Source organism: Eptatretus burgeri, chromosome 12 (genome assembly GCF_056783735.1).
Source record: "Eptatretus burgeri isolate ZD-2024b chromosome 12, Ebu_testis_v1, whole genome shotgun sequence".
Taxonomy (NCBI): domain Eukaryota; kingdom Metazoa; phylum Chordata; class Myxini; order Myxiniformes; family Myxinidae; genus Eptatretus; species Eptatretus burgeri.
The window spans coordinates 90,976,249-90,997,397 of NC_140972.1; the positions used below are offsets into that span (position 1 = coordinate 90,976,249).

A 21,149-nucleotide genomic window follows, 5' to 3' on the forward strand; every position below is an offset into this window, starting at 1 on the left:
GCACTCCCCGGTGTTTAGGGAGCTGGTAGACTCTGAGGCAGTGGAGTGCCCGGGGGTGCCATCGTTGGGGAATCGGCAGAGGGTAGTTCCTGCCAAGGGAGCCACGTGTCCCAGCCACGAAACCGTGTGAGGGCACGGGCGGAAAATTGGGGGGCAAGGCCCAAAATTGTGAGGACACCAACACAGGCGACGGGAATCTTGGTTGTTAGAACCGATAGTTTAAGCGAGAGGCGCTTGTTGAAAGCCCCGTGGTAGTTTAAGAGTTAATGGTTGGGGTAGATTCGGAAGTGTTCCCCTCTGCACCATCTATCCCTTCACTCTCGTTGTGGGCCGCTGGACCCACTTTGGGTAAAGATCGCTGAAGTCTGGGGAGGCCATCCTGAGGCGTCATTGGGCCTCGATGCAGGACGCTAGCTCTCCCTCATTCCCCTCCAGGAAGAGAATGTAGGGGTTGGGAGTATGCTTTGAAGACTATAGGTTAGCCGAACAGAGACAGTGAAGGGGGTTAGGGGACAATTTATAGTGAGGAAGTGAAAGTAAAAATAAAAACGAAAAAAAATTCGTTAGGGCTAAATTGGGTTTTACAAATTAAGGGGGTGGGTATGGACAGAGACAGGCAAAGGCGATAGGTGGGAGGGAAACAGGTCGGTAGGTCCGAGCCCGCCTTCTGAGTTGCCAGCACCACCGCACTCCCTCCACCAACCTGCACTGCACGGCGGGAGGCTGGCCAACTTCATCGGCTGGCTGTTTACTGCAAGGCCTGTGCCGGTCGACCGTCTGCCAGCTGTTAACTGCAAGGCCTGTGCCTGACGGATCGTCTGTCGGCTGTGTTTGCTGCAAGGCCTGTGCCGGCCAGTTCATCTGCCAGCTGTGTTTGCTACAGCGGCCTTGTCATGCCTTGCCTGCCTGCCTTTACCTTTCCCACCCATGCCTACTGCCCTCGTCATCTTTTGCCCCTCTTCTGTTTTGCATTCCCCCCCCCCCCTTGTTCATTGCCATGTGCGCCAGGATCGTCGTGCAGTTTGTGAGGACTGCCCTGTTGGCAGCTACAACACTGGCATGCAGTGGCGGCCTGTGCACCGTGTTTGCATTCATCCATTCAACCATCCATCCATCCATACATTTTGTTCATTGCGTGTGCCACTTGAGCTCTCACGGAGACTGCGTTGCGCAGCTCAAGCGCCGTTGCGTTCATTGTGTGTGCCACTTGAGCTGGCACGGAGACTGCGTTTGTGCAGCCCATGCACCGTTGTGGTTCACTGTGTTCATTTCAAAAGGGGGAGGCCTTGGACTGCGTGTGAGCAGCTGGCCACGTTCCCTGTCACCTGCATTGCCTGAGCCAGAGACTGCATGCGAGCAGCCTGGCTCCCTGCTAACTGCTTTTCTCTTTGTAGAGTCCATTGATCCTGGGGCATGGTTTAGTGTAAATTGTAAGTTGTTAAGATGTACTGTAAATATGAGTGCGCCCCCGGCATGTATGTGTTAGCGCCGGCAATTTTATTTAAGTCGTCTGTATGAGTGGGTTTGTTTAGTTAGTTACTCAGCCCTCAGGTTATTTATTTTGGGGACACGAATACACTGAATGTCGCACTCAGGGATCCGAAGGTAAAACGTATTAGGGGAGAACTACACATGATGGTACACGAGAATTTGACGACTCGGGACGAGTCTGTAAAAAGGGGAGGGGTAGTGTTACGGTTGTGGAAATTCGCATTACACCATAAAGGGTCCTCAGGTGAGATATATCGGTAAGTTCATGTGTAATTAACCCAAACCCCTTGTATAGAGGGAATATATGTGATCCATTTGGGCTGCGACGCTTCAGTTAGCCGTTTTTCTTTTGCTGCAGTTAATTTGGTGCAAAAACAACAACGAACCTCGCCACATCCAACATCTCAACGATCACGCCATTCACTACACGACGCCACCTTCCACAACTACGCTACCACATCTTCGCCACTCGCCATTCAACGAGCACCGTGCGGGCGCGTGCAAGAACAAAAACCAACAACGCTTGTGGGGTTTTCCCACCTAATTTCCCCGCCTGATGATTCCGCCTGAATCCCCCCCCCCCTTGTTGTTCATTGCCATGTGCGCCAGGATCGTCGTGCAATTTGCGAGGACTGCCTCGCTCCCGATTGGTGGATGCATGGCGTGAGACGGTCGGAGTGGGGGCACGCCCCCCTTCGAGAGCTTTCTGGAAATGCCTCGAAGGAAGGAGGAGCCAAGAACGGGAAGGGGCTTGGGGCGGAGTGAAGGGCAGAGCCGGCCCCTACAAAAGGGTGGGCGTGAAGAGTCGTGGTTGGTTGGTTGTTCCCTTGTCCCAGTTGGAGGCTGAAGGCTCTTGGTTCGTGCAAGCGATTGACAAAAAGGCGTGGACGTGAAGGTCGACGAGAACGTCGTTCCTTTTCCTGTTCCCTTGTCCCTGAAGGGGAATTGTGGAGAGTTGTGGTGATCGTCCCTGGTCGGAGGTTCTGTTCGTCCGTCCGAGCTGTCGGGCGAACGACACGTGCAGGCGCGCGGCACGAGCTCGTGGACCACACAGGAGGGACTCGGAGTTACGGTCGCCAAGGACTCGACGCGCTCAGGGAAGTCGCGACTTCCATTTCTTTTGGGTTCTGTGTAAATGTTTGTGTGTGGCGCCAGTCTGATCAAGTAGAACTATTTAAGTGTTGTAATAATTATATTTGGTTTTAACTCTTTCCCTGCTTCCTTTTGACTGTGTAATAAAGTGCTTGCTTGTTGAACTGTTTTCCCGTTTCACTTCGTCTTTTCTTTTATTGAATCTCCATCTTGCATCACGTAAGGGATTCGTGGTGGGTTTAAAACAACTGGTAATTAATCGGAACCGTCAAGGCCGACGATAACTCCGCTCGGTTATCCCTGTAATACGGAACGAACCGCTTAAGCGGTTCGTGTCCGGAGTCGGCCTGTGGCGTGGTCCCATCCCTCGGCAGATTACCTGCGCGGGTACTTAGGTATATCGACATTTGGCGATTCACCCTATTTCGCGTGGGTAGACTGCGGACTGGGTGGTGGTGGGGTTAAACCCCCACCCGTGACTGGTTTCTGGTGGTCGTCCCAGGAGGGTCATGACTGAATTGTCCGTCCGGTGGGCGATGCGGTCGCGATTCGAGTTACGCGGCCGATCGCACGCCGGCGGGCGCAAATTCGCAAGAGTATAAACAGGCGAGCATTGAGTGGCTTTGACACCAACTCTGGTTTAGTATAGATTATTTCCCTCTTCCTTGTACTCTGTAGCCACTGCTCACACAATGATGCAGTCGATACACTTTGGTACAACACTCATGATGAAGGTTGGGTTCAAGTATCACATGTTGTCACATGAGGATCAAGTAAAACTGAAAACGACAGCCCCACAACATTTCCTCAAGTACCACATTGGAGTAGTTTACATTGGTTTCCGCCATGTTTTAAAGTAGTTCTGAACACTCCGTTTCCATTGCATTGTCAGCTTGAGCACGTTTAATCAAGAAAGTTGCTTGGCAGGTGGTAAGCGAGCTACTTGCTAACAGAACTCAGAGAACAGAGGAAGCAATGTTGAAGAATAGTGGGTGAAAACAGAGGAGCCACTGGCCTGCCTTCAATGTGAAGGCAACAGACATTGCAGATTGTCAATCTGCCCTGCCCAACAACAACAACAGACATTGCAGATTGTCAATCTGCCCAACAGACAATCTGCCCATCGTGGCAGATTGTAGTAATTTTGAGGCTTGAGATTCCACATAAAGCAGGGGAGACAGATGTGATGCTGGAGCACCAGCCCATAGTGGAGGGCAGTACTTTTTTTGTATACCTTGTCGAGGCTCGTATGAGAGCTAACACACAACACACATCAAGGGGGGCATGAGACAAGAGGGGTGGGAGTGGGAAGGAAAAAACGGTGGGGAACAGAGACATTCGGAGATCTGTGGAAGGGAGAGGGATGGGGTGGGGAACATGGGGAAATACAAGATGGACATTACAGGGAATTTCAGGAAGGAAAGCAGGGAATTTGAAGGAGTTGGGTTTGGGGTGGATTAACCGGTGTAGAAAAGTCCAAGGATTTGGATGGGGGACGATAAGAGGTGGTAGTGAACAGCTGTTTTGAAGGCCTGGAGGGAAGAATGGGATTGAACAGTGGGAGTTTATTCCAAAGGTGGGGAAAAAGAGGAATGAAAGAGTGAAGGTGAGCAGTGATTTTGGTAGTTTTACCAGAAGGGGGTTGTTGGCGGACCTTGAGTGCCCTGCTGAAATATTGTGGGGACAAATCGCAGACAGAGCAGGGGGGGGGCGAGACCGGAGAGGAGACGGTAGAAGACAGAAAGACCACCGACCTGCCTGTGGTGAGAGAGTGAGAGGCCCAAAGACTCAGCCTCATCGCAGGAGATACCAATGATCCGAAATGCCTTGGTTTCCACAGCGTGAAGCCGAGAAAGGTGAGAGGCAGGAGGACCAGCCCAAAGGGGAGAGCAGTACTTAATCAGGCTGCGGACGAAAGCTTTTTATGTGGTCAGGAGCTCAGGTGGGCCGAGGAAGGACTTTGCACGACGGAGACTCCCAGTTGGCGACTGGCTTTGGAGGCGAGGTTGGAAATGTGACTTTCCCAGGAAAGGTCATGGCAGATAGTGAGACCCAGAAGCTTGAAAGAAACTTCTTCCAGAGGATTGTTGAGAAAGTGGATGGGTGGAGGGGTTCCAAACGGTCCTTTTGGAGAGACATAGTGAGAGTGTGAGATTTGTCAGGATTGAAAGACATGTTCCACGTGTGGACCAGTTTGTGGTTTTACCCAGCTCTGCAGAGAAAACTTTGTTGAGCTATGAGCAAGGTCTTGTATATTTTGAGTAACTCTGGTATTCAAAGCAAAGACATGGATTGATGTAAGATTTCCAGTCTGTGGTTGGCTTTGGAGGCCAGCTTTGTGATGTGGTTGGCCCAGGAAATGTCATGTCTGATGGTGAGGCTTGGAATTCCAAGTGACTAAACCTCTTCCTGTGGATGATCAAGGATAGATAGGTGGATCCGTTTGACAATCATTCCAAAGCAAAAGGGTGAAACATGATGGACTTTACAATATTCAAGAACATGTTCCATTTAACAGACCAGAGTGTAATCATTTCTAGATCAACAGAGAGAGACGCAGCTGTTGTTTGTCTTGCAGAGGGATGGGGGCAATGTGTGACACAATGTAGAGTCGGCTGCAAAAGAGAAGAGATGATTTTACAGAGTATCAGGGAGGTTATTAATATTGATGATGAACAAAAAAAAATACTGACAAAATTTAGTGATTGTCTCAACATTTTTTTCTTCCATGCTGCATGACGATGTCTACAAATTCCAGATCATTCGGCCACAGTGCAGGGATGTAGAAAAGGCATTTCAGGAGAGAAAAAGGCATTTCTCAGACTACGGTTATCTCACTGTCCTTACATCTCACTGTAAGATTAATTTATTGACTCCATTTTATAAATAACTACTATTAGTACTTGCTGCTCCCCTTTTATCTTTTGGAACATTTTGCATCATCTTAGTTAAACTTGGTTAAACACAACTTTCAAGTGAAAAACAAATTCTACAAATTTCAGAAAATTAATTAAAAATACAAAACCAGAATATCTTCGTTGAATAAGTGTCCCCCCCCCTCCCCCCTGAGTTAACACATGGTGGAAGAATCTTTGACAGCAATTACAGCTGTGAGTCTGTTGGGATAAGTCTCTACCAACTTTACACACCTTGATTGGGCAATATTTACCTGTTCTGCCATACAAAACTGTTCAAACAAAGCCAAGCTGTGTGGGGAGCGTTGATGGACAGCAATCTTCATGTCGTGCCACAGATTTTCGATTGGATTTAGGTCGGGGCTCTGACTGGGCCGCTCAAGGAGATTTATCCTTTTGTTCCTTAGCCACTCGAGTGGAGCTTTGGCTGCGTGCCTCGGGTCGTTGTCATGCTGAAGGGTGAACTTCCGCCCCAATTTCAGCTTTTTCTTTCTTGCAGCAGGTTTTCCTCTTGGATTTTTCTGTATTTTGCTCCATCCATTTTCCCTTCTATCCTGACACGTTCCTCAGTCCCTGCTGATGAGAAACATCTCCATGACATGACGCTGCCACCACCATGCTTCACAGTAGGGAGGGTGTTCTTTGGGTGATGTGCTGTGTTGGGTTTGTGCCAAACGTAACATTTTGCATTGAGGCCAAAAAGTTCTATCTTGGTTTTGTGAGACCACAAAACTTTTTCCCACATGGCTTCAGAATCTCCAGAGTGTTTTTTTTTGCATACCTCAAACGGGCTGAAGGTGGATTTTTTTGAGTAATGGCTTCCTTCTTGCCACCCTACCATCCAAGCCACACTTGTGGAGTGCTTCGGATATTATTGTCACATGCATACGGTGTCCAGTCTTTGCCATAAAGGCATGTCGCTCTTTCCAAGTTGCCATTGGCCTCTTGGTGGCTTTTCTGATCAGTCTCCTCCTTGCTTGGTCATCCAGTTTGGAAGGATGGCCTGATCCAGGCAGGGTCTTGGTGGAGAAAATTTTTATTCCAGGCTTTAAGACAACCATATGCCTTCCACTTCTTAATGATTGCCTTAACTGTGCTCTAAGGGATATTCGAGGCCTTTGAAATATTTTTATACCCATCCCCTGATCTGTGCCTTTCCACAACTTTATCACAACTTACAGCTCGGTCTTTTGAAAGCTCCTTGATGCTCATGGTTGTGCCTTTGCTGTGAAATGCACTACCCAGCAAAGGAAACCTCCAGGAACAGCTGATTTTGTTCTGAAATGATCAGAATCACTGCAATTTAACACAGGTGGAGGCCAATGAACTTGGTGTGTGATTTTGAAGGTGATTGGTTACACCTGAGCTAATTTACAATTGATATTATAAAGGGGGGGGAGGGGTGGGACAGTTATCCAACCAAGATATTATATTTTTGTATTTTAAATAAATTTTCTAAAATTTGTCGACTTTGTTTTTAACTTGGAAGTTGTTGGTTACAATATTTAAATAAAGGTGGAAAAAGTCTGATTTTAACGCAATTTCATTCTAGGCTATAATAAGGCAACAAAAGGTGAAAATTTTGAAAGGAGTTGTCGACTTTCTCCAGGCAATGTATATATTAATTAATTAATTAATTAATTTTTACTTACGCACACACACACTATATTGAATATTTTATATTGTTTGCTATCGTCATCCAGAGAGCCTTGCTCATGGGGATGTTGATGCTCAACATATAACGAGGACAGAGGATACACAGATGGTGGGGATCGGGGTGATGGTATCCTGCCCACATTTCTCTCTCATGTCTCCTCTGTTAAATTCCATCGTTCGGTTTTTTTTTTCTTCCAATTCCATGGTTGGGTCGAGTTCATGATTGTTGTGTGTGTGGGCCCCATATCTGGGATGTTGTTTCTGCAGAGTTTAGCTGTCTTTCCGTTTGGGGATTTTGTTCCGTTTCCTTGTTTGTTGATGCATTGTTCACGTATTAAAGAGACAATTGCTTAATTCAATGCTTGGAGCTATCCTCTCGTGTGTTTGGCAATTGCCTAGATTGTTGTTATTAGGTGGATGCCATCCACCCGAGATAATAGACACTCCCTCACAGGATGGCATGTCATTTCACTTTCAGGGCAGAATCCACTCCGCACTGAAGATGGCCAGGGAGCCAGAAGTGCATCCCGTGCAACTGTGAGATGCAACATATGAGTTTACCTTTTATGGAAACGCAAACATAACTCGTATAACACGTATTCTCACTGACACGTATCATTTAGCTAATGGTTGTATTAAAAAGGTTTTGATGCCAGTTGCATCTCACAGTTGCATTGGATGGTTCATAGCCGAGCTGATATGAAGGCCTTAAAACACATTTGTTTGGTGTCGATTTTTGTTGCACTTGTTGTCAGTGCTTCGGTTTTTTTAATTGTGTGTGTGTTTTTTTCTTCTTCCAGAATCCGATATACATTCACTACCTGTGTTAGCGTGTATCAATAACGCCTGAACCAGGCAATGCAAGCGCTTCTTTTGAATCCTTGCTGGAAGCAACATTCCGTCCCAGATATGTTCACATCACTTCCTCATGGCAAACAAGCAGCAGCAGCAGCAGCGAAATGATTTCCCAATTAATCATTGACATTTGTTCGGTCACTGAGCTTTCATGTAGTAACGTTTCATGCAATGGCTAGATTATTCAGGACTGGACCTTAGTCATTGGAAAGAAACACGACTTGCCAAAGAAAACTGCCTCTGCCGGCACAGCGAGTTCCAAATTGCCTTTGCAGCTTTGCAGGCTGTCATTGCCAGCTCTCCAAGGGTTTGCTACTGAAGATCATAACAAATGGGAACAGAAAGAAAAAAAGCTCATTGGAAGCTTGAAAGCTCAACAAAATCGAAAATAAATTGCTTTTAGAAATTGTCGCAGGGGTATCTCCAAATGTTAAAGAAAGTTCTGAGTTATTTTGTATGGAGTCGATTTTAAGATCGGTGCCTTTTCCTGTGTCGTCAGAAGTTTTCTCTTAAGACGTGCTTAAATACCGATGTTTTTGAGCCTTTCACGGGTCAGATTCCTCAAGACAGATAAAATATGTCCCGGTGTTTGTGATGTGGCAAAGCCCATGGAATTTGAATGACCTGACTTGAATTCTGGCAAGGCCTTGGTATGAAACCCAGCTGTATTATGAGGAAATCTTAACATTTAGAACTCTCAATACATTTTTGGGGGGGGGGGTTTGTTTTGTGCAGCAATTTCTTTTCAACAAATGCTCAAATGTATTAGTATTCAAAACCAATTTTCTTATCAACTGCAATCCAATAGCTTCATGACTTGTTTCCCCTGAAATTATTGTGAAAAAGCAAACATTCCTTATACGTTCCATATAATTCTAATCTACCGATATAAAACACAATGTGTATTTGTGTGTTTGTCCGTTCCCCTTCATGAGCACGATTTGAGTAGTGTATAAAAAGCCAACCTTTTAACATGACTGGGTGTTCACTGGTCAAAAGACCATGAGGCCGCAAAAGACCCAAATACCCTGAGGACCCCAAATCCCCCGAGGACCCAAAACGCACAAGGACCACAAAGACTCAAATAAATGATGACTGGGTGTTCACTAAGGTCTATTTTTCAAGACCAAAAAAAAAAAAAAACTTGAAAAACATTACTCATAAAAGAGTAATTCCATCTCTTCCATCAGAATTGGAGACGGTGACTTGCAGCTGGGCACCATGGGCGGTGTACAGAAGCGTTTTCTTCAATAACAATCGTTACAAGGTACAAGGAGGTGAAATTCGCTGCGCATGATGTGTAACGCATGCAGAGTGAAACGAGTGTTCATTTACATCCGTAGGATGTCTAATAAATAGAGAAGATTATAAGCACACCTGAAGCTAGGCCGAGGCTTCAGACCTTGGCACACTCAAGAGGCTGCTCCGTCAAAATGAAACGTCCCAGAAGATAAAGGAAATAAATAGGGTAACAATTGTACATTGTAGTGTTTTAAAATAACGCTTCTTGCTACGAAAAATCACATCTTCCATTCTTGAATATTTCAAATAAAATAATTGCAACCTGTCATTTTGATGGGCTTTTTTTTATACTGGTTTCAATAACAAGTAACAAGCTGTTAGGGTTAGGGTTTGGGTGAGCTTTACAGCCATTTAAATGGCATTTCTTAGTTTACCAAATTGTTTGTCACATTTTGTTCAGTAATGTTTTTGCTTGTAAGCTTATGTACGTCTCCCCATGACAAGAACTCAGAATGAAAACTAGTGAAGCTGGTAAATGTTCTGGGATTGAATCGATTGCACAGATGATTAATTTTTTTCTGAATCTTCTTGGTGATTTTATTTTGCTTCAGGAAAGATATGGCTTGACAACGTGTACTGCACTGGGTTGGAGAAGAGCATCCACAACTGTCAGTCACGGGGCTGGGGTGTCGCTGATTGCAGCCACAATGAGGATGTCGGTGTCATTTGCCAGGATGTTCGCAATAAAGCTGTATCGAAGTCAAACATCATTGAGGTAAGGCTTGGTTTCTTCAAGGTCAGGGTCCAGTATAACATTGATGGATGATCTCAGGCTCTTGAGTTTGATACCACATTTCCACCTGAAAACAACACCCAATTATTTGATCTTTACCAGAACTAAGCAGGTCGAGTGGGAACTGGCTGAAAAAATTTCCAACACTGTCTTGCTTTGACAAAACGACTACTCAATCCAATAGACTTGACACATCGATTCATTCATTTTGTGTGCAGCCTGTGGCTACTGGTTTGCATCGTTGCTGGGAGCGTGGCTGTGCTTGCTGATGCAGTGCCCCCTGTAGGTTTAGGCAGGAATTTGTCAATTGTTTATGGTGCCGGTGATGGCTCACCTCCCCTTCATCGAAAGACATCGTCGGGATGGGATCTTTAACGTCTGTCCGAGGGATAGCACACGCATTGATGAATCACCCTGCCTGTGAAGCTCTGGCATGACAGTTTATAGCTGGGTCAAGATTTGAACCCAGGCTAGACGGCTTAGAGGTGAGTGTGCGCACCTGTAGAGCATCCTCCATTTCTCTCCGAAAGGACTATCTGGAAAACTCTAGCTCCTATCTAACTTCTTAACGAACCTCTTGAACAAGTTCAGTAACTAAAATTGTTGGGCCTCACCATCAGCTATGATCTCTCTTGGGCAAACCACGCATCCAAAAATGGCTGCCAAACCCAGTCACCTACTGGGCATCCTCCGTCGTGCACCGACAGGGCAAAGTCCTTCCTTGGCATACCTCAACTCTTGCTCATCTACAAGGCCTTCATCCACAGCTTAATGGAGTACTGCTCTCCCTGCTGGGCTGGTGTCCCTGCCTCACATCTTGCTCAGAGGTAAGACAACATGGAAACCAAGGCCTTCAAGATTATTGGAATTTCCTGTGATGAAGCTGAGTCGACAGGCCTGTCATTTTCACATTGCCTGTCTTCTTCCACCTCCTTTCTGGTCTTTCACCCCCTGCTCTTTCCATGCTTTGTCCTCCCCAACCCTCAGGTTCCTGCAGGGCACACACGGTCCACCATAAACCCCCTACTGGTGAAACGACCTAAATCCAGAATCGCTGCTCACTTCCAATCATTCATTACTCTTTTTTTTTCCCCTCAACTGTGGAACCAACTTCCATATTTTCATCAATCTTCTTCATCCCCCTTTGCACTTTAACACTGCCGTCTCTCTGTCTTCCACCGCATCCTTTCTGGTCTTACACCCTCTCTCTGCTCTGTCCATGCTTTGTCCGCCATCAGGTTCCTTGTAAAATGCTGTGTGGACTGTGCTTCCCCGCTGACGGATCTCTCGTAGCTTGTACATGATGCTGCTTTGAGCCTGGGGAGTAACTGCTGAAATCGATCTGTCCGGGGTTCTTCCTGACATCTTTGTTCTTTGTTACTTTCACATTTCTTTCTAATTTTTTTTTTTCATAATTCTCTTTATTCATTCTAATTCTTGCTTTTTCTTCTCTTTCATCGATAACCGTCTTTCTTTTTGTTATCTCAGTCTCTCTCAGGAGAAATGGATTCTTGCAACAACGAAAAAATTCTGTGAGGCTCACTTGGCTGCACCTGGATGGGCTTTGAGGTTTGTGGAGTCGCGACGGAAATCCGAATCCTATCCACGTGCCTCCTGATGATTCCATCTTTGCTCTTTACTTCTTCGTGTTCCTTCTTGGTCTTCCGTTTGATTGCTCGCAGAGCACGTGTGCCTTGTAGAAACCTGGTAGAGGGTGGAGGAGGAGGCCAGAAAAAGGAAAGGGCAGATGGTGCAATACCAGAAAGGGGGCATTAGAAAACAGGAGAGATCACCAAACTGTCTACGATGCGAGAGTAACAAGCCCAGAGACTCGTCTTCTTCATAAGAGATTCCAATGATCTTAAATCCTTGGTTTCCATGGCGTCTTACCCCTGAGCAAGGTACGAGGCAGGGGCACCAACCCGGAGGGGAGAACAGTACTCCATTGAGCTGCGGATCAAAGCTTGCTTAAAGTTCAGATTTGACAAGGAAATACTTTACATGATGGAGGATTTCTAGTTGACGGTTTGATTTGGAGGCCAACTTGGACGTATGGTTTGCCTAAGAGAGATCATGGCTGATTGTGAGGCCCAAAATTTAAGTGATTGAACTTCTTCAAGATGTTTCTTTAAAAAAAGAAGTGGATGTGAGAGTTTGCCAGCCGGTCCTTTTGGAGAGGAAAAGCGAGAGTGTGAGATTTGTCAGGGTTGAAAGACATATTTCAAGAGTTGGGCCAGCTCCTCGTTCGATGGACATCTGCACAGAGGGAAGAGGCTGCTGACTGTCTAAATGAGGGATGGATGTTCCAGCAGAGAATGGAGTCATCAGAAAAGAGATAAAGAGATTTTTATTTTTTTCAGAGAATTGGAATGATTTGATTAGTTGCAAAAATATCAGGCAGACCCTAAAGTGCGTGATAGAAAAAATTGTTTTTTGAGACTCCTTGCTTTCATAATTCAAAGCAGATTGAACAAGTTAATTGTTAAGATGCAATAATCCTTCAATTGTTTTTCTTTAACCTGATTTTGATAAGACACTGTATTTGTATCATGAAAGTATTAATCAATCTCATGATGGATCATGCAGCATTTCACATATGACTTCACCTCCTGTTCTTGATTTATTGTATTGGGTTATCCAGATGGTTTGAAACTTTCTTTCAATCTGCATACTCTCGTTTTAGGCAGTTCAATCCCATCTGGAGTGTGTTATGGCTTCCTTTGGCATCCAGCCAGTTACATCTCATAGCCATGGCATGTTTACATGAAATGGTGTTCATCAGAATGGGAAAGTTTAATCACAACTTGGGGTAGAAATTCAGAATTAGCAGACATTCAACGAGTTGAAAGGATAGGAAAGCTTGTTGAATTTCAAAAGAATGTACCTTATGAAATTCAGTTTCAAAGCGTACGTTACAGTTGGCCGCACGTTGGCTGTAGAGTAACTGCATTGTTCTGGTACAGTAGTCGTGGAAGCATTTTCCATATGTTGTGGTGTATTTGTCACTGTGAGTGGAACAATTTTTCAAAGCGTGGGACTTTTCAACCCAGGTGCTGAATTTCAGCTATGTGTATACATACGTGCTACTCAAAGTTTGAAATCTGCTGTTATGTCTGATGCCCACTGCATAACTCTGTGAGGACAGTATCGGCCTTTATAATATGTTCAGTCCACACACACACACACACACACACACACACACACACACACACACACACACACACACACACACACACACACACACACACACACACACACACACACACACACACACACACACACACACACACACACACACACACACACACACACACACACACACACACACACATATCCTGTTCACTCTATATCCTATTTTTTGTCTGCATTAGGATTGGTAACACTTCACTGCCATTGTCTACAAAATGGAAAGTATCCTTCATTGGAATGCTGTATTGTCAGAGGCAAATCTTTCACACCTGCTTTCCTTCTTTTTTTGTCTAGTATGACACACGTGTGGAAGATGTGAGATTGCGGCCCATAGGGTCAGCACGTGGTCATCTACCAGTCATCCAGGGTGTGCTTCAAGTACAGCAGCGTGGCCGGTGGCATCCTGTTTGCAACGATGGATGGACCCAGCAGAACAGTCATGTCATCTGTGGCATGCTCGGCTTTCCAGCAGAACGGAGTGCCTTCCGTCCTGTTTTCCTGTGAGCTAAATTAACAAAAATATTCAAACTTTATAGCCAGTGTATAAGAACATTATACTGTATCAGATGTGAACACCCATTTGCTCAACACAAAGCTTTCACAACATGTTGGATAGTCCTCACATTGTGACAGAAGGTTTCCTGAGAAAGATCATTAATTGAGTTTATCATTTTTTATGCCTCCGCACCAAGGGTGCCAGAGGCATTAAGTTTCCGGGTTGCCCATCCGTTTGTCCATTCGTCCGTCTGGATTTTCGTTAATGCGATAACTCAAGAAGCAAATTGTAGAATTTCATTAAACTTGGTACAAAGGTAAAGTAAGACAGGTCAATTAAGTGATTAGATTTTGGGCCAGATGTGATAAAGGTCAAGGGTCAAGGTCAAACTCTGAAATTTTACTGTTTACGCCCTAACTCAAGAAATATTGGACAGAATTTCATCAAACTTGGTACAAAGGTAAAGTTAGACAGGTCAATTAACTGATTAGATTTTTGGCCAGATATGATAAAGGTCAAGGGTCAAATATGTCAATACTCAAGTGTTTGTGTGGGAGAGCGGAGGCATACCCATCGACTGCGCGCAGTCAAATTACTCTAGTTTGTTTTTATTACCGGTCATACTTTTTTATTTTACATGAGCACTATAGGGGGCTGAGAGGATGGCCTCAAGGTACACATATTCGCCTCTTTGCTGTGGAGCCTGGGTTTGAATCTCGGCCCAGCTATAAACTGTCAACATGGTGTTTCACAGGCATCAATGTGTGTGCCGTCCCTCGGATGGACGTTAAACTGGGTGTCCCGTCTGCCAGCATTAGTTGGTGGATGTTAAAGATCCTATGGTGTCCTTCGCCAAAAGTGGGCCAGCCATCACCGGCACCATGAACTAATTACAAAGTCAGACCCAAACCACAGGACTTCGTCGAGCATCAGGCCTGGCCAGCCGGTTCATTTACGACTTGGGCCAAAAAAAATCTCTTTCCCTCTTCACCCCCTAGCTAACCCCACAAGAACGTGGGAAGAATTGTGGCCTTTAAATAAGAAGACACGAGCACCATAGAAAGATAGTCCGAATATTCTGAGGACAAATATACGATTCATGTTCACCACAAGGCCTTTAATTCAATCAAATTATACAAGAGCGAGGTCATGGAAAAGCAAGGTTGACCTCACAGTAGGGTAGCAAGGTGAAAATTGGAAACAATCAAAAAGGGAATGGACGAATAAGAAAAGAACAGAGCAAGTCGGAGAAGAAACACTGAAAGCAGAAGGGAAGAGGTTTACGTTTGGAAGGGTTAATGGGGTTATTAAGAGCAAGGGTCAGGATGGTGGATGAAGTGCGGTGGCGGTGCACTGCTGGGTAGGGTTGGAAGACTCGTGAGAGCAGAGAGAGAACATTAGAGAAGAAGCACAAAAAAATAGACACTACCAACCTGCCTGCGATGTGAAAGCAACAGACCTTGTTGATTGGCCTCAGCGGGGACATTCCAATAATGTTGAGAGCTTTATATTCTAGAAAATCGATGAGAAACAGATGTGATGCCGGGGCACCAGCACACAGAGGGAAGCAGGACTCCATTGACTTGACAGACAAAGACCTTGAAGAATGTGAGTAGCTTGTAATTTCCAAGTTAAGTCCTGGATCGATGGAGGATCCCCAGACTATGTCTGGCTTTGGCAGGAAGTTTTGCAACGTGTTTGGTGCAGAAGAGGCCTTTGCTGATAGTGAGGAAATCAAATTCAAGAAACTGCACCTCTTCCAGTGTCTGACTATGGAAAAACATAGGGGGAGTTAGTTTGATGATCCTTCCTCGGCAACAGAGTGAGATGGTTACATTTCCCAGGATTGAAGGATATGTTCCATTTGTCAGACCATCATCTAATCAATTCCAGATGAGAACAAGAAAATGAGCAATCAGAGATTGCAGAGTCTCACAAGGACTTCTTTTGTATGTTGTATTTTGTGTGGCATTTGTGCACTGGTGTGTTTTGTAATTATTGAGACATAATTAGAACTGTCACTTTATAACTGCTGGCAGTGATGACCGGGTCGGTACCAAGATGTCCCGCTTTGATGCAACACCACTTTGATTGGACATCTGACCCTGGCCCATGACATTTATTATCATTATTATTATTATTATTATTATTATTATTATTCATTATTCAATTGAATTCAGAATGGGATTAAAATAAATCAAATTCAAATCAAATGGAAGACCAAATGTGTACAGTCCTGCATTGGAGTCATCAGAAGGAACCCAAACAAGCAAAAAGCAAAGATGACCTCATCAGGAGGAATCTGAATAGGATTCACATTTCAGCTGCTACTCCTCCACCCTCAAACCCATCCAGGCACAGCCAAGTGATCCTTATTTAAAAAAAAAGAAAAGGAACCCATATCAAATAATTAAATAATTCTGGTGCCAGACCATGCATCCTATCAAGTTTAAATTGAACAAGTCTGAAGACGACGATGGTTCACGAGCCTTATTTGACGATGTAGATTGTTTCAGAAGTCAAAGATGAGACAATGTGATAATTTTTGAGCAAGTTATAAAAATGATCAACATGATGTGGTACGAGTGACAGGTTATTGGCTGCAAAATATTGAAAACCCAGTTTCGTTCAACAACTTTCAAAATTTGACCTTTGCATAACCTTTAAAGGTCACAAAACAATGTTGTGGACATTAAAATAAGGAAACAGGATACGTGCTATAGCTTAATGGAGTTAGTTCGTCGAAGAAGGTCGAAAACCCGGTTCGATTCCCACAACTTTGAAAATTTGACCGTTGTGAACTTTAAAGGTCAAAGGTCAAGGATTATGACCTTTGGTGCAAAACTTCCTCTGGAACATTCCAGGAACAATATAACGTCATATAGGCTATATGGCATTTCGCACTCCTCGGATTATCCATACTTTGATGAAATCAGCGTAAAAACAAACTTGAAGGGGGCGCCACGGGCAAGGTGTTCGAGATAGAGCAAAATGGTTTCAGGACTTTAGGTGGGGAATGACCTCAAGATTATACATAAAAAATATTGTCATCCTAGCTCTCAAAGTTTTGGCGGTCGTATGATTTTTATGTCAAAATTCTCAATTTTCTAAGTTCGTGACGTTGTGATCTTGACCTTGGGACGAAAATGGAAAATCGAGCTCCATGGGGCTATGCAGGTGCTATTGGGCTAACCAAATACTGAAGCCCCTGCCAGATTCGACAAACCCCCTCGGAGAAGATGTAAATTGAAATCGGCTACCCACTAAAAACACGTTTTTTGGGCGTGGCTCCACCCATAATGGGTGCACCATGCCCATTCTCAGGAAAACACAACTAGATCATGATATAAACCTCCCACCAAAATTTTATCAGGATCGGATCAAAACCCACGGAGCTATGCTCGGGATAGACAGACAGACAGACAGACAGACAGACACACCAATAACGAATATAGTGGTCACTTATTGACTTGTGAACCAAAACCTGTATTGCCTATCACTTCCAGATCATCAATGTGGTTTCACGTTGATTAATTAAGTGGTTCCAGAGAAAACATTATTTAATATTTTTCTGCAATCCAATATGGCTGCTATCAATTATTCCTTAACAAACTTGTATACCCATGGTTTGGAGAACATTTGTGTGAAGTTTCCCCTCGATCTGTCCAGCCGTTCTGGAGAACATTTTTTTTTTTTATTAGTTTTAGGGTAAATCCAATATGGCTGCCAAACCATGTGACATGACATCATATGTGTGATTCTATTGTTCCTCATGGATAGGTGGTTATACTTGTAAAGTTTCGCCTCAATCTGTTCAGCTATTTCAGAGATGATTTTTGAAGGTTAAAAAAAAAAAAAAAAATGGCTGCCGAACTGATGAAATCATCATGACATGATGCCAAGTTTTTTTCTTTGGACCATTTTATCCTGAGATGACCCTCAAAAAATTTCATACTGATCAGAGATAATGTTCTACATATGCAATTATGATGTCATAATGAAGGCACCTATGATGTCGTCCAAAAAATCACATTCCTTATGAGGAGTACTTGCCATGTGCCAAGGTTCAATTTTTTCCTTCGTGCGGTTTCAGAGATACAGAGGTTCAAATTTTTCCCACGTTTCCAACATAGCTGCCACGCCACGTGACCCATGACGTCATAATTATGATTACGACATTATACATGAGAAGTCGCACCTATGGTGAAAATTTCTTCTCAATCCGACAAGCGGTTGCGGAGAAAAACACGAAAGTTTCATGCAGGCAAACAAACAAACAGGCAGACAGACAAACGTACCCAACCGTAATGTTGTTTTCTGGCTCTCCTGAGGGTAGATACACACTTGTTCCGAGCTTTATGGAAGGAACTGAGATTGCCCTCAGTTGGGTTTGCTTTCCATGAGGCAAAGGCAAGTTGTTTCAGGACACCTGTCTCACCACAAGCTTCAGTGAACCAAGGGCGGGTGGAAGGTAGGACAACTGAAGACGAGAGGGGATAAATCTGTGCATGAGGGAGAGCAAGTTTCTTTGAAATAATTCCCAGGATGAGTTGATGTTGGAGAAAGTAGCGATAGGAGACTTGTCTATAAGTTTGATGGCTGCTTGGAGACCCTGCCAGTCGGCTTGAGTGAAATGACAGACTCGACGGCGGTGAGGTGGTTCTCTGATAATAGCCAGAGAGATGTCCACTTTGACAAGGACATGGTCAGAAGAACCGATTGGAGCGGAGGAAGAGCAGCATATATTGTCAGGGAAATTTGTCAAAATCAGATCCAGAAGAGATGGAGTACCATTGGTTGAGATCTGGGTCAGGAAGTTGACCGATTGAGTCGGTCCCATTGAGTCGCAGAAAGCTTTTGCCTAGGTGCCATGACAGGTGAGGGAGGTACCCACACCTAGCAAACTGGCATGATGACAATTGAAGGCACCACATATGAGGAAGAGAGAGTTTGGATGAGAAGATAGAAGTTGGTCCATGTTTTCGGATAATGAGGTGTAGATGGAGTCATCACTGTTACGTGGACGGTACAGTACACATATAAACATGAGGTGGGAGTGGATGGGAAGCTGTAGCCAGAGGTATTCCTGGGGGTGTGGGGGATTGAGGGCAGTGCATGGAGAGTGAGGAATGGAGTCTTTGATGAAGAGAGCATCTCCTCTAGCAGGACGAGGCTCAGGTCTGTCATACCGGAGGAGGGAGTAACCAGGGAGCGACACTTGGGAGTCAGACACGTCTTGGGGGAGGAAAGTTTCTGTTAGGCAGATTATGTCTGGTTTGTCAGTGGTAGCCTGTATGGAAAGATCTGAAAGGTTTAAGCGAAGGCCCCGGATATTTGAGGTCCAAACTTTTAATGAAGAGGGAGGGAGGAGGCTTTGGGTACAGGGGGTGGGGGAGGGGTAGGGTAGGACAAGGGATGAGGGGAGGTAAGGAGGGTTGTTGAAAGAGTGTGGGGGATTGCAGAATAGCTCGGGGAGGGGGCCGGATGTGGCGGAGAAAAGGCTCTGTGGTGCTGGGGGAGAGGGGGGACAAGAGAGGGGAAGAAGGCAGTTGAGGATTTAAGGAGGTGGAGTGAAGAGATGGAGGTGAGAAGGCAGTGGAAGGAGGCAGCTTTGTGGATGAGAGGGGGGCAACTTTGAGAAGGATGAGTGAGGGGGATGAATGGTGGGAGAAAGGTGAGGGGGGAGTTTTTGAGAGAGGTGAGGAGGAGGGTTGGAGGGAGAAGAGTGGGATGGTTGTTTTGAGATTGAGGAGTGAGAGGGGTGAGTTGGCACTGAAGTTGGAAAAAAAGAATGGTTGATGGAAAGCGAACATTCATAGCAAACTGGGGTTTTAAAAAGTTTTAGGTCAGAGATGCGATTTAACACAATTCTTGATGGATGCAATAAAGGCGAATCCAGCGAATGGAGAGAAGAAACGCCGTAACAGTTGAATTTTTTAGGCAAGGTATGAAGGAAAGGTCAAATTGAGAGCAGTCTGTTTAAATAGCAGAAGAGTTGTGCATTATAATACAGTAAAGAGTACCACACGTGTGAAAGAGGAAGATGAAGCATGATAAGAGATCGTTTTTATTATTATTCATGTTTGAGAGAGTTGTCAACAGATTAGGTCATGGAAGTGTTGTAGAAAAAAATCGAGGAAGAAGAAGAAGAGGAGATGAAGAAAAAGAGGAAGAAGAAGAAGAATCGAGAGTCGTGAGTGAGAAAGGTAGCGGTTTTTTTTGTTTGTTTGTTTTTTTGATTTAAGATAAGAAATAGAGTGATTAGTTGGGAGGGATGGGGGATGCGAGGAAAGTGGGGAAGATCGAAATTGAAGGTAATGGGGAGAAAAAACAAAACACGATCATACACCGAGGGGAACCGGTAGGCCTCAAGCCTCAAGGGTAGGCCTCAAGCGTCCGGTAAGACAAAGTCGACAAAATCTCACAAAATAGCACGATTTTTGAAACAAAACCGAACTAGGAACACACAGTAACATGTAAGTGAGAGAATAAACAGTTAAAACGGGACAGATAATGACTGGAAACTTAACTTTGAGATCGTCAACAGAGAGCCCCGAACGATACCCGTCGACGCTCCAAACCCGGAACCGGAAGTCTTGACAATGTGTACAAAACAAAAAAAACGGAAGGGTTTTAAAAATGCTAAAAAGGTGATTTGTGTTCTCCATTGTTCAAGTATATAATTACATTGAAATAAAATTAAGCTTTTTTGAAGGTTGTCGATAAAAAAATTCCGGAAGTTTATCGCCCTTGATTTAGCATCTTTCACATCACCTTTTTCACTGGTTACATTAGTTCTATTCACACGTTACATGAGTTCTTTGTGCCTGTTGTTTGTGTCCTTTATGACGTCTTTCAAAACAGTAAGTTTCCTGTTTGGAATGATTTTAAATTTTGTTTGACTGCCAGACAGACAGACAGAGTTAAATAAATCGCACTGGTGTCCGAAGGAAACGGTGCAGTTTGGCATTTCATTCTTGTGATGCAAGCGAGCTCGAGCTCCCCCCTTGTGTCAATTTAGTGTCTGCAGCACTTAAAAAACATTTTTTTGGACAGACTGACAGATGGACATATCAAATATTGAAGCGGATACATCGCTTAAAAACTATCTCGCTCCTCTCTGCACATGCGCAATGGGGACAAATTCAGAGCCAAAGCACTGGTAATCTACAGCTTTGTTGATTCGTGTTCAAAATATAACATTGAATTGAAATTAAGTTCTGACGTTTGAGGACAGAAGGGCAGACAGATAGACAGAAGTGAACCAATTGCTTAACCGTGCTTTTCGCTTTGCGCACACAGAGTAACAATTTTACGCATTGGAAGCTGCAGCAAATATATGTCGAAATCTGCGTTGCCAAACTCCTTTGTTCATTTTGTAGTCTTATGTTTAGGAAAGTGTTTCTATGGAAAAACTTTC

General features: G+C 44.5%; 1 protein-coding gene and 1 long non-coding RNA gene across 3 annotated transcripts in view; both read left to right on the forward strand.

Moving 5' to 3' along the window:
* The window catches only part of LOC147016125 (lysyl oxidase homolog 3A-like), a 261,877-nt gene that overhangs the window by 36,032 nt on the left and 204,696 nt on the right, over nt 1–21,149 (forward strand). For both annotated transcript variants that reach the window (XM_085848863.1, XM_085848864.1), the window contains exons 2-3: nt 9,863–10,026; nt 13,528–13,733. In XM_085848863.1, the coding sequence (XP_085704989.1) occupies nt 9,863–10,026; nt 13,528–13,733 (370 nt within the window). The remainder of the gene's footprint in view (nt 1–9,862; nt 10,027–13,527; nt 13,734–21,149) is intronic.
* Nucleotides 1,129–3,383, forward strand: LOC147016126 (uncharacterized). Its single transcript, XR_015050020.1, has 2 exons — nt 1,129–2,282; nt 2,432–3,383. It is a non-coding gene; the product is annotated as an uncharacterized LOC147016126 (long non-coding RNA).